This window comes from Hakea prostrata, chromosome 7, assembly GCF_041222555.1.
Source record: "Hakea prostrata isolate BN-2017 chromosome 7, UWA_Hpros_2, whole genome shotgun sequence".
Classification (NCBI taxonomy): Eukaryota; Viridiplantae; Streptophyta; class Magnoliopsida; order Proteales; family Proteaceae; genus Hakea; species Hakea prostrata.
Window position 1 is genome coordinate 73,365,143 of NC_142606.1, and position 12,883 is coordinate 73,378,025.

General features: G+C 40.3%; 1 protein-coding gene across 1 annotated transcript in view; it reads right to left on the reverse strand.

The window, feature by feature from the left end:
• LOC149012042 (Calcineurin-like metallo-phosphoesterase superfamily protein) overlaps positions 1–12,883 on the reverse strand; it is a 98,460-nt gene that overhangs the window by 32,413 nt on the left and 53,164 nt on the right. Inside the window, exons 4-5 of the mRNA XM_089162060.1 lie at positions 9,746–9,881; positions 2,510–2,606 (exon numbers count right to left, since the gene is read on the reverse strand). Coding sequence (XP_089018186.1) covers positions 2,510–2,606; positions 9,746–9,881 — 233 coding nt within the window. The remainder of the gene's footprint in view (positions 1–2,509; positions 2,607–9,745; positions 9,882–12,883) is intronic.

The window sequence follows — 12,883 nt, forward strand, 5'->3', positions numbered from 1 at the left end:
TCTGGGCAAACCCTTACTTTTAGGGAAATTATTTTAGAAACCCAAACCCTAGAATTGGGTTCACATCAGCTAAGGTCCAAGACTTAAAAAGGAATGAAAGTAAATGAATTGATACTAAAGTATTAGAGTTATTTCCCCTTAGTTGAATTGAGTATACCCCTTACCTAGCAGCCCCTTACCTAGCAGCAGATGGTGAACCCATGAGACCTGAACTTGGAGGTTGGGAAAACATGAAGGAGCCATGTAATGATAATGATGGACCTTACCATGTTTGGCTTTGCAACTAAAATATTAAAGTTATTTCCTCTTAGATGAGATCTTTTTAAGACAATAGATTATTTTTTGCTTTGGCGGATCCATACCAAGGATTCATTTGAACTTCTAATAGTTTATAGACAATGGGTTAGAGTTAAGAGACTTCTGTTGTGTTGTTTTGGTCATGAAGATTTTTATACCTTAAAGGAATTATTAGTTTATCAATGTGATATTGCATCTAGTTCAATTTACTCTTAAATTTCATCAATTTTTGAATCGTTACAGGCCTAACTTCCCAAACCAGAAGTTGGGGTGTTACATCTCACGATTACTTGAACAATGTTATAGAGATGAAGCCACAGATCTAGGGTTAAGGGTAAAACTGCATTCCCTAGAATGTGGCCGCCCATGAGTTTCCAGCAAAGGTATGGTAGGCATTCTGGGGTTTCTTCAACTGTCTGGGTCTGCTGAATATGAAACTCAGATCTGAACTTTGTTGAAAGATGAAACTGAGATTTATGTCCAAGTCCTAGGGCAACTGGGATTAGGTTAGGGTTTGGGAGAGTGGCTTTTTTGGCTACAGTTGGAAGAAGGGTTAGGTTGCCGGTTCTGTCTCACAGGACTGATTTCTATCACTGTCCTCTCAACAAGAGTGGATCTAATTGATTAGAAGCTAACAAAATTAGATTTCTGGAAAATTAAAAATTCTGCAGAATTCCAAGGTTGAAAAAGACTTGCAGAAAATTTCAGAAAATTTCAAAACACAGAAAACATGAAGCTGATGAACACTCTTCTTCTTTCAGTAGCAAAAATAAAGTCTATAACGAACAAAGGGAGAATTCAGATTGTTGATAATCAAGTGGGTTTTGAAATACAAGGGCATGTGCGAAAAGGGTCCAGAGATAGTACAGATTGAACAGCCATCAGCCATGAACAACCATGTATCTTCATCTCTCTCTCTGTCTCTCTCGCTGTCCTTGTCGCTCTCTCATTTCTGGTATCTCTGCCTTTTTATACTCTTCTTGCTCCCTTCCACTTTCCCTTTTTTTCTCCCTCTCCCTCTCCCTCTGTCTCTGCTATCTGCCGGATATAGGCTTTGATTCTCCTTTCCTGGTGACATTTGCAAACATGGAGGTTAAACTTTTTATTTGCCTGTTTCATGCAGCTCCAACAGCAGCTGCTTCTCCTGCTTCATGACACTTCTTCCCATTGATAGGCACAAAGGCCAACCCGTACACGACATTTGCGTACTCCAGTGAGAAGGGTTTATCCACACTAACTTTCCAAAAGAGGGTTTGAAGTTCCAATGTTGACAGTCCCTTTTTCCAATTTTCTTCAAGTGGGTCCTCTCTGTTGAAGAAAACAGACTGTTATATGGATATTTTCCCATTTGAACAATAAAGTGGCAAGTTCATTGTGGTTGGACTGATTCTTGGAGTGGAATGAAAGGTGACTGGGCTGATCTGGTTTATGACGGATCATTCATTTCTAGTGTGTTGGCAGACTTTTGGGGTGAACACACCAGAAACAAGAGAGCTACAGGGAGGGAGGGAGGGAGGGAGGGAGAGAGAGAAGTGCAAGAGTCAGAGATGAGGAACAGAGAAGACAAAGATGAAAATTTGGGGCTCATAGAAGAAAGAAGAAAGCAGTACTTGCCCCAACCACCCCATTTTGTTTTATTCTTTTTAAGAATTAAAGGCATATTTGTCATTGAATGCCCCTGCACGGAGAAGCAACTTAATCCAGATCAAAGAATTAGAAGAACTAGGGGCAGACCTGAGATAACTTAACGAGAAGTGGCGAGCAAGGATATGAATAGTTTAGGCCTTGTATCTAGTATGACCTCAAATAGAGCTGATTGGGAAACAAGGATCCATGTTGCCAACCCCATACATCTTGGGGTGTCCCTGAAATTCTCCTAAAAAATGATAATCGAATGCCTAGGAACTACTAAGCACTTAGGAAGGACCTCAAACACGTTGGACTGCCTAGCACCTCAACAACCGTGGTACAATGTTTATTGACAATTGAAAAGTTCAAATGGTTTGATAATCAAAACCAGATGGTCCACTAAACTATCCATGGTTCTTGGGACCTTGCAGGTGACTAAAACAGAGCCTCAACCAGAAAATGTCAATGGATTGAATATCATTAAGGGCGCAAGGTTGAAAGATATAGAAGCAGATATTGACAAACATGCAACATCAATTCAGCAAATACTAAGGAGTACATCATTATTAGTTAATTTATTTACCATCAAGAGTTTGAGCATCAACAGCAATGAACTCTACTCCTCCAACAGTAAAATGATAGTTTCTTGCACCAAACTCTCCTTCATAGCGCCTTATAGCCTGCAGAATGTTAGAATATCCCTCAAAGCTCAACAAAGGCCATGATAAAAACCTTCAGTTTAAAGAAATCTAGAGGACATTAAGAACTTTTCCCTGGAGAGGGGGGGGGGGGAAGAACAGTTTTATTAAAACCTTGAGAATCATCAAAAAAGATGCAAAGAGGGGAGGTAAATAATTTCTTAGCATCTTAAGTTATATTTACTGGAAGAACAATGCACAAGTAACAAATATTTACTGCCTTAGTTTCACTGTTGAGAAACAGTGAATTTGGTAGAATGACTTAAATTGATCAGTGTGGTCTCGAGCCCTTTATTTATAATAAAGTGGACATAACACTATCACATGAATACCCTTACTTGGGTAACAAGAAAAAGAAACTTACATGAACAAAAACCCTAATAGAGTTGAACTCCTATTAAAACTCAACCAAGACTCCCCCTCAAGTTGAGGCATAGATATTAGTCATGCCAAACTTGCCTACAATAGGAAGGAAATCTCCTTCCTTAATACCCTTAGTGAAAATATCTGCCACTTGGCCTCCAGACCTCATAAATGGCACGCAGATGAGCCCTTGTTCCAGCTTCCCTTTGATAAAAAAAACCTGTCAATTTCAATGTGTTTAGTCCGATCATGTTGCACAAGATTATTGGTAATACTAATAGCAACCTTCTTCTCACAATTTAGCATTATAGGGTTTGGAACTTGGACTCCAATGTCTTCTAGCAAGCCCTTCAACCATAGTAGCTCACAAACTCCACGTACCATAGCTCTATATCAACTTTGGTAGATAAAGCTACCACATTTTGTTTCTTACTTCTCCAAGTAACTAGATTACCTTCTACCAAAAAAAAAAAAAAAAAGTAACTAGATTACCTCCAACAAAGGTACAACCGGAAATTGACTTCCAATCTAGAGATCCAGCCCAGTCTGCATTAGTGTATGTTTTTACTATTAGATTATTAGTGGGTGACAAAAGTATTCCTTTTCCATGAGTTCCTTTCAAATACTGCAGTATTCTAGTAACAGCCTTCATATGAGCTAAATATGGATCATGCATGAATTAGTTCACTATCCCAATGGCATAAGCAATGTTTGGCTTGGTGTGGGACAAGTAAATAAGCTTCCCTACCAGCCTTTGGTATCTTCCTTTGTCCACTAGTTCTCCCTCTTTTTCCTTAAGTTTAGCTACAGCTTCAATAGGGGTATCAACTGCTTTACACTCCAACATTCCCACTTCAAATAATAAATCTAGGACATACTTTCTTTGGGATAGGAATATACCCAACTTTGATCGAGCCACCTCAATCCTTAAGAAGTACTGTAACTTCCCTAGATCTTTAATCTCAAACTCTTTGCCAAGAAAGTCCTTCAACCTTTGAATTTCTTCACCATCATTCCTGTGACGACAATATCGTCCACATAAACAACGAGAAGTGTGACATTAGCACCTGACTTCTCGACAAATAGTGTATGATCAACATTGCTTTGCTTGTACCCAATAGAAGTCATTGCCTTCAGGAGGCGTCCAAAGCAGAATCTAGGAGATTATTTTAACCCATAAATTGATCTCTTCAACCGACAAACTTTCCCTGGAGTATTGTCATCGGCGAAACCATGTGGGGCTTCCATATAGACTTCTTCCTCTAACTCCCTATGTAAGAAGGCATTCTTTACGTCTAGTTGGTGCAAGTTTCAGTCTTTGTTCACAGTTACAAGCTACCGAAATCCGACAGTGTTCAATTTCGCAACAGGGGCAAAAGTCTCTTGATAATCAATCCCATAGGTTTGGGTAAACCCCCTTGCAATTAGTCTAGCCTTCAATTTGTTGGCTGATCCATCCATATTTTGTTTAACCACAAACACCTATTTGCAGCCCACTAGATTTTTTTCCTGGAGGAAGTGTAATCAGCTCCCAAGTATCATTTTTTTCATTGCCTACATTTCCTCTACCATAATTGTCTTCCATCTCTTATCATCATAGGCTTCATGCCAACTTTTAGGAACAGAAATAGAGGATAGAGAGGATATAAAAGCACGGTAAGAGTCAAACAGAAAGTCATAAGAAACATATTTAGCAATGGGATGTTGAGTACAATATTTGACTATTTTCTAACAGCAATAGGAAGATTAGAAGAAGATACCTTAGGGAGAACAGTAGAATCTAATTTTGGAGTTAGAGACTGAAGTGGTAACATGTCACCTTTCTCCACCTGCTTTGGCCGGTTGTAATTCTTCCTCTGATAAGTCTGCACTTCCTTATTCTAGTCAATCTTATTTTGAAAGACATCAATAGTGTGCCTTACAGGAGTGGTCTCCCCCTGACCAGGTTCTTCCCATAGTTCAGGAAAACGAGGGGGAGAATTAGAGTCCTCAGGTATACTAGTCGAAGTCTCTCCCTGGTCAGGAAACACTTCTTGAACTCCCAAGTTGTGTTGTGGTGGTGTGATAGAAAGGTCTAGAGTTGGAAAGAACACCTCTCCGTTAGGACTCTCCCCCCTGGAGAGGTGTATAGTAAGGGCAAGACTCATTAAAAATTACATCCATAAACACAATAGTCTTTCTAAAAGGAGGATGATAACAATTGTACCCTTTCTGCATCGCAAAATACCCCAGAAAAATGTAGCATAGGCCGCTAAGAGGCAGCTTAATTTGGTTTGGCTGTGATTCGGCATAACACACATATCCAAAAACCTTTGGGGGAATAGCAAAAGAAGAGGCTCCTTGGAGAAGCTCATTAGGACATTTAAAACCAAGTATCCTACGAGGAATCTTATTCATAAGGTAGCAGGCGGTGAGTATAGCAGTACTCCAGTATTGGTTAGGGACATTCCTAGCGATCATAGGTGAACACGCTATCTCTAAAAGATGTCGATTCTTCCTTTCAACAACCCCATGTTGGGCAGGAGTATCAACACAACTGGTTTGGTGTACTATGCCAGAGTCAAAGAGGTATTTATGAAATTCACCATCAATACATTATGTGCCATTGTCATTATGAAGGATCTTCATAGTGGCATTAAATTGAGTTTTAATCATATTATGAAAATCACAAAAACATAAAAAAAAAAACTTTTTTTTTTTTGTTAAAAAGATAAATCCATGTAGAACGAGAGTGACAACCAATAAAAGTAACAAAGTACTTATGGTTAGTAATAGACACAGAACGGTAGGGGCCCCACACATCAATATGAATTAGTACAAAAGGAATAGAATTTTTATTATGAAGAGAAGGTAAATAAGTAGAATGAGTCTGCTTCGCAAAAATGCAGGCTTCACAAAAAAAAATCATTTTTACAAGAAAAACTAAATCAGGAAATACTTTCTTAAGAGTTCCTATAGGGGTGACCTAGCCGACGGTGCCACTAATGAAGGTCTAATATTATCGAATCGACCTGATTAGAAGTTACATTCAGAGCAGAAGTAGATCCTCTAATTGGCTTCAACAGATGAAGTCCATTGTCTAGTTTACCACGTCCAATCTCCTTCCCCATTACTAGATCCTGGAAGACACAATAAGATGGGGAAAAAGTCACTTTACAATTCAGGTCATGTAAGACTACAGATAGAGAGCAATTTAGTAGAGAAAGAGAGAAACTGTAAAACTTTAGATAAAGAAAGTGATGGAGAATGTTGAATGGTCTCTTTTTCTAGCAATGAAAGAATAGGAGCCATCAACAATTTGAACTTTATCTTTTCCGAAAGTTGGAGCATAATGTAAGAAAAAGGACAAACCTGTTATATGATCTGTGCCTCCTATATCAATGATCCAAGGAGCAAAAACTACAGAAATATGGAAGTCTATAAAGTTTTACCAGAAGTAGCAAGGTACGAGTTGGTATATGTATTGGAGGAAACAAGAGTAGAGGTTGTACCAGTAGTAGAAGACTGCAGAATACGTCACATAGTAGCTAACTCCTCCTGTGAAAAACCAATGTTTGTAAAGGGTGTTGTGCAAACCATCTTAGAAAGATTAGCCTTCGATTTTTCCCTTCTTTGTGCCCTTTTCTGCTCAAAATCAACAGGCTTCCCATGGAGCTTCCAACAATTGGCCTTGTTATGATATGGTTTGTCACAATGCTTATACTTGACAATCTCCTTGGCCAAATTAGATTTGGTGTTAATAGACTATAAGGCTAATTTATCTACAATAAGAGCATGAAGCATGGCTAATCGTCGGCTTTCCTCACACTGAACAAGGGCATAGGACTGTTCTAATGTAGGAAAGGGAGAATGACCCAATACTTGCACTCTGATCTGTTCTAATCATACTCCACATTCAAACCCGCCAAGAAGTCATATACCCGAATCTTATCAACATGCTTCCTACAAGTGGCCACGTCATCCGAATTAGTGGAATGATAATCCCCATAGTGATCCAACTCCTTCCAAAGAGATTGCAACTCTGCATAATGTTAGGCCACTATCTGTTCCTTTAAGGTAGTATCATGAAGCTTCTTCGTAGCTCATAAACCTATGCATCATTCCTTAACTATTCATATATTTCAGTAATAGCCTTTTAGATTTGGGCTGCAGTATCAAGTAATAGGTATTCACGGGCAATATTTGGATTCATGGAATTCAAAAGGAATGACATAATAAGAGTCATTCGATATCCATTTATCATGTGAAACACTTGTGGTGGTATGTTTGATAGTGGTGCCCATAATGTGTCCAACAATACTCTGGTAAGTAAAACGAGACCAAATCAAATAATTTGTCCCATCAAATCGTACCGAAAGAAGATGAAGAGTGGGACAATGTTCGGAGTGAGTGGGAGTAGTAGTACCATCAGTAGTTGCCATGTTTAAAAAATTATCTGCAGTTCTTCAGTCTTCACCCTTTCAAAATAACCAAAATGTCTCAGAATGCAAGAGCCAAACCACCCAAACAAATCTAAGGAATGGTAGGATTCAAAAGATGCACATAAGAACACCATGTTTTTTTCCCCTCAAAAGAGGCCCCTGAAGTTATAGGAAATTACAAATAAACCCTTGAAATAATGTGAATTTTCAAATAGGTCCCTAAAAATATGAGAATTCAGAAAAGAGCCCTTGGATATATGGAAATCACAAACAGACCCCTGTAATATGGGTAATCACAAATAAACCCCTGAAAATATGCTAATTCACAAAAGAACCACCTGGAACATCAGGTTTTTTTTTCACTGGTTCAAAAAGGATTTCATATTGCTGGTTCAAAAGTGAACCCAGAGATAGAAAAAACAGAGGCAAAAGGAGAAAAAACAGGAGAAAGCATGGCAGAAGGTGGGTTGATGGATAAATCTGATTCAAAAAAGGAAAAACAGAGTCAACTCAAGGCTGCGATGGGTGTTGCAGGTCATCGCGATGGCAGCTGCAGGTTAATCTCATGTCTGTAACGGTGGAGTAGCAACAGCAGGTCTGTCAATGGTAGAGTAGCAGCGGCAAGTTTTCGATGCAGAATCGAGAGATATTTGATGAGTTTCTTTTCTTTCTTTTTTCTCCTCTCCAGCAGCAGCAAGTTTTGCGATGCAGAATCGAGAGAGACTCAATGAGTTTCTCTTCTTTCTTTTTTACCTCTCCAGCAACGACAAGTTTTGCGATGCAGAATCAAGAGAGACTTCGATGAGTTTCTCCTCTCTTTTTTCGTTCTTTCACAATCGATGGGGTTTGTGTTCCTTGTTCTTCCCTAATCAAACTTTGGCTCTAATGCCATGTTGAGAAACAGTGATTTTGGTAGAATGGCTTAAATTGATCAGAGTGATCTCAAACCCTTTATCTATAATAAAGTGGACATAACACTATTACATGAATACCCTTATTTGGGTAACAAGAAATAGAAACTTACATGAACAAAAACCCTGATAGAATTGAACTCCTAGTAGAACTCAACCAACATTCACGGAAACATAGTAGCACAAAATTGAGTCAAGGTAAGCCTCATGCCAACTATTTGGGATCAGTTATACGATCATGTTCCACCAAGCCATGCTATAGTATTGAGTGCCATATTTTCTGTTCAGCCACAAACACTTGTAGCTTTTCTTACCGCAACATCCAGGCCATCTTCCCTCTTCTCCCATCCGTTTTAACTTCCAAGACCTCCAGCAGGCAGCAAGCATCACAACAGTTCGTTTCTTTGTAATCTTTTCTGCACAACAATCTATATCAATCAACTTTCCTTCATATTGACACTCTTTTGTACTTCTGCAACTACATATGGGACCATATGGAATGAAGAAGGCCAGACTTGGTAATTCTACTTCTGATTGGAATTAGAAGACAGAAAGATCTTTAAGACTCAAAACTTCTTTAACTTTTTTTACTCTATCACAATTTAGTAGCTACTAGCATAACGGTTGATCTGTTAGAACAAAACTCATGGCAGTATTGGAGTCAACACTCCCCCACGCGTAGCCATAAGTAGATGGTTCAAAGTACCATGTACCATACACATGGAAGGATTGAACAGATCAGAGAAGCAAGATGGAAACCATCTGTGATACGGAAGGTACCACGTAAATTTGCAACCAAAAAGACCTGATCGGTTAACTGGAGGTATTCCCAGGTATATCTAAACATAGAGGACCTAACTCACTCTAGCAGCCAATTTCAGATCCAATAGCATGTACACTTCCAACCCAGAAGACCAATCTGTCAAGTGGTAGTAACTCTCAGATACATGAAGACAGATACCGCACTCATTAACTGATGTAGGATTCCACACTCCCCCAGAGGCAGTCCACAAGCGCCATATACAACGAATGATGGAACAGCATGGAGGGGCAGGACTGGAACCAGCTATGTTACTGTGTAAGTCACCTACTCAAAAAAAATGGTCTGAGAAGTGCAGGTACTCCAAGGTATCGGAAGATGCAGACAATCCCACTCACAGCATGTGAAATCCAATACATTCAACTTCCAATGGCCCCATATTTAAAGTTTTAACTACTTGAGCATGCATTTGGCATATATTTACCAAATGAATTCTATATTTATTTTATTGTTTTTTATAAGAAAAATCACCTGCTTGAACATCACTCAAAAAACAATAATAAATAATAGATAGACAACAACCTATCAGTGGTCCACACTCTCATCGACCACTACTAAGGTGGTTGATTTAACATATTCAATTCACCATTGAGTGTACAGACATACCTCAGGACTATGAGTGTGATGACCTGCATAACCAATATCATGGTTCCCAGAAAGGAAATGCACACTTATATCTGAAGTTTTTCTATGATGATTCAACTTGAAGATGTGTCTAAAGCGACCCAAAGATTCCTGCCACCTGTTAAAACAAAGAATGACAGGAATATGGTCACAAGAATGCCAACAATATTTCAGAACAAGATACAGGACAGTGAAGAGCCAAGATTAATGTGGAGCAAATAGCAAGTTACCCAAGCAGCATCAAGATAATGACATGAAATAGGGCACATAACTGGAGCGTATTCAAGATATTCGGTCCAACAGTTAATTGATAAGGATGTTGCACCATGATGGGACAAGAAGAATAGTACTACCACCATTCTGCTAAACGAAACAATATAATAGTTATCAATCTGGTAAGATGGTCTTAGACCACTAAAGCAATGCCTCAGGCCATCTATACTCAGATAAAAAGGAACCCATGCCTACACTCTTGGTCATACAGTCAATGCCATTTCCTCCAGCAATCTTCGCATGGTCTGCGGCTTGAGAGCTAACCATGGCATGGGTGGCACCTAATGGCATCTTTTTTTTGTAATTAAAGTGAATAATCTCCTTCTAGGAAATCATAAAAAGAAGAAGAGCCACCTTGTATGGAAGTGACAATTGTAACACTCAGTTGCCTGCCCCCACTAGTGGTCATGGGCCCCTTGCGACTACAGATAGCACATTTTGTCTGGTGATACCTGTTAGAGAGCTAGGTGGTAATGCTTTACTTCAGTTAAAACAGAAACTCTGATTTCCGTCCATCTATGTGTGTGTCCATGGCTTGTGACTCTCCTTTCCTTTAGATCGCTCATATAGGCTTACTCCTAGCCACAAGGTGCTAGATAGTGCCAAATGGAAACCCAGTTGACTTGTTCCATGATAGTTGGTAAGTGAGTCATCTCAGATCAGAGAAGTAGACAAGGACCTGCCACTAAAGGTGTCCAATTGGGTTTGGAAATGGAAAACATCCCAGACCAGCCCATCCCATTGCTACACAGGACTGGTTTATGAGCTGGTTTTGGGGCTGAATATCAAATACGACAAAACAATTTTCTGGATGGGATTCCAAATGGGTCCAGAACTGAAAGCAAAATTAGAAACCCACTTGAATCAGAACCACTACACCTGTTTAAAATACCTGCTATGGTATTATTACAGCTACTTATTACCTAGGATATGGAAAACTGTGATATACTAACACCAGTACCCACTGATCCACCACCAAACGAATCATATGCTGCAGTTAGGAAGGGGTATGATGGGCTATTGTGTAGGGTAGGAGAACATCTCAATGATTACTGAAGATCCTGTACCGCCATAATGTGACTGCGAGCCATAATCAATGATGGAGTAAACATGAGCTTCCCCATCCCAATCAACTAGGCATATGGGTTGAAATATGACCACTCTACTCTGAGAGTGCTATCAATGAACTACAGCCGCCAATATAAAGATGGGGCACGCCACGATCTGGTGGTTCTCTCACTAATACTCAATCATCGACACAACCTGATAAGGTATCAAGGTCCATTATATCAATCTGCCTACTAGGCTAAAACTGGCCACAGGGCCCTCTTGAGTAACCCCCTAGTCCCAGTGGATGAGAGCCTAGCTTTTTTACCAGAAAATCCAACATGGTCATCATGTTCTGTGGCATGTGTGTACTGTGGTCCCCCAAGGGAATCTAATGGAGCTATCCATATCTAGTAGTGGAACCAGATAATGCTCTCAAAGTACATCACAAGCACCCCCCCCCCCACTATCAACTCCACTAGTAGCACCTGGTGGAAAATGCCAAGTCAGCATTTGCCACATCAGTCTCCAATCAGTTTTGATGATGATAAACACTCTACTAATGTTCCCATGTAGATATGTTTTTGTCCAGCTCATCACTGCAGAGAATCTCGATGTAAATATCCGATTCAAAGAAATTTCCGGAGAGTCAAGCTCAAGATCAAACCATCTTAGACAAAGAACCAAAGTCAAGAGGAGAGCATCAAGATCACTGATCAAGATCAAGTCAAAGACCAAGTCAAAGATCAAGACTTAGGCTAAATCAGGGCTTAGGACACCTTTGCATACACACACATGTAAATACATCCATAATATGTAATCCATGTTACTAGAGTGACCTAGGACATGTTAGTAAGGTGTACAACGCTAGGATTGTCAAAACGATCTAAAAATCCAAGCCATACCCAGCCCAAAGTTGTAGAAAAACAGAGCCCGACGGATGTCCGCTTGAGCAGACGGACGTCCGCACATAACTCGCCCGAAACAACGAAGGTCGACGGAATCCGTCGGCGACGGATGCCCGCCGAGCGACCGAGGCGGACGGAGACCGCCGAGCAGACGGAGACCGCCCGAGCAGACGGACGCCGCTGCTCAAACTCGCTCCGAAACAACGAAGGCAGACGGAACCGCGAGCCAAACCAGGCCAGGACGAATGACCGGCGGGCGACGGACGCCGCCGGCCCGATTGACTATAACGGCTAGTTTAAAGAGAATATCTCACAAACTGTTGAACAGATACCTGAGACGGATGACCGCCGGGGCGGACGGACGCCGCCCGGAACAAAATCTCGCAAAGATTTTATATCCGTTGGGGAAATGGGGAAAGCGAGAAGTGGGGTCATAAAAGCCCAACCATCCCCACGAGAATCATCCCTCCCCACTCGCACATATTCACTCACAAGTGAAAAAGCAAAGTTTGGTGTTTTTAGCAATTGTTGTCCTCCAACTCCGGTAACTTGAGGGATATTCCAAAGTTGAAGCTCACTCAAGCAAAGTCCGGAGTTATTGAAACCGCTGAAGATATTGATTCTTGGTTCATTCATTACATCACTTGCACTCAAAGGGTAAAGGGTTACTCTCTTTAATAGGTAATATCTAATACTTCGATGTGAATTGGTTATTTTAATCTAGTCTAGGTTGATTAGAATTCATTGTATTGGATACTCTTGTCCGAAACGAAGATTGTATGGATACTCTTGTCCGTGAACGAAGATTGTAAAGGGTACCTGCCCCGAAACAAAGATGTAAGGGTTTGTTCCACCCACCGATTGAAAGAGATCCGTTAGTGGAAATACCTCG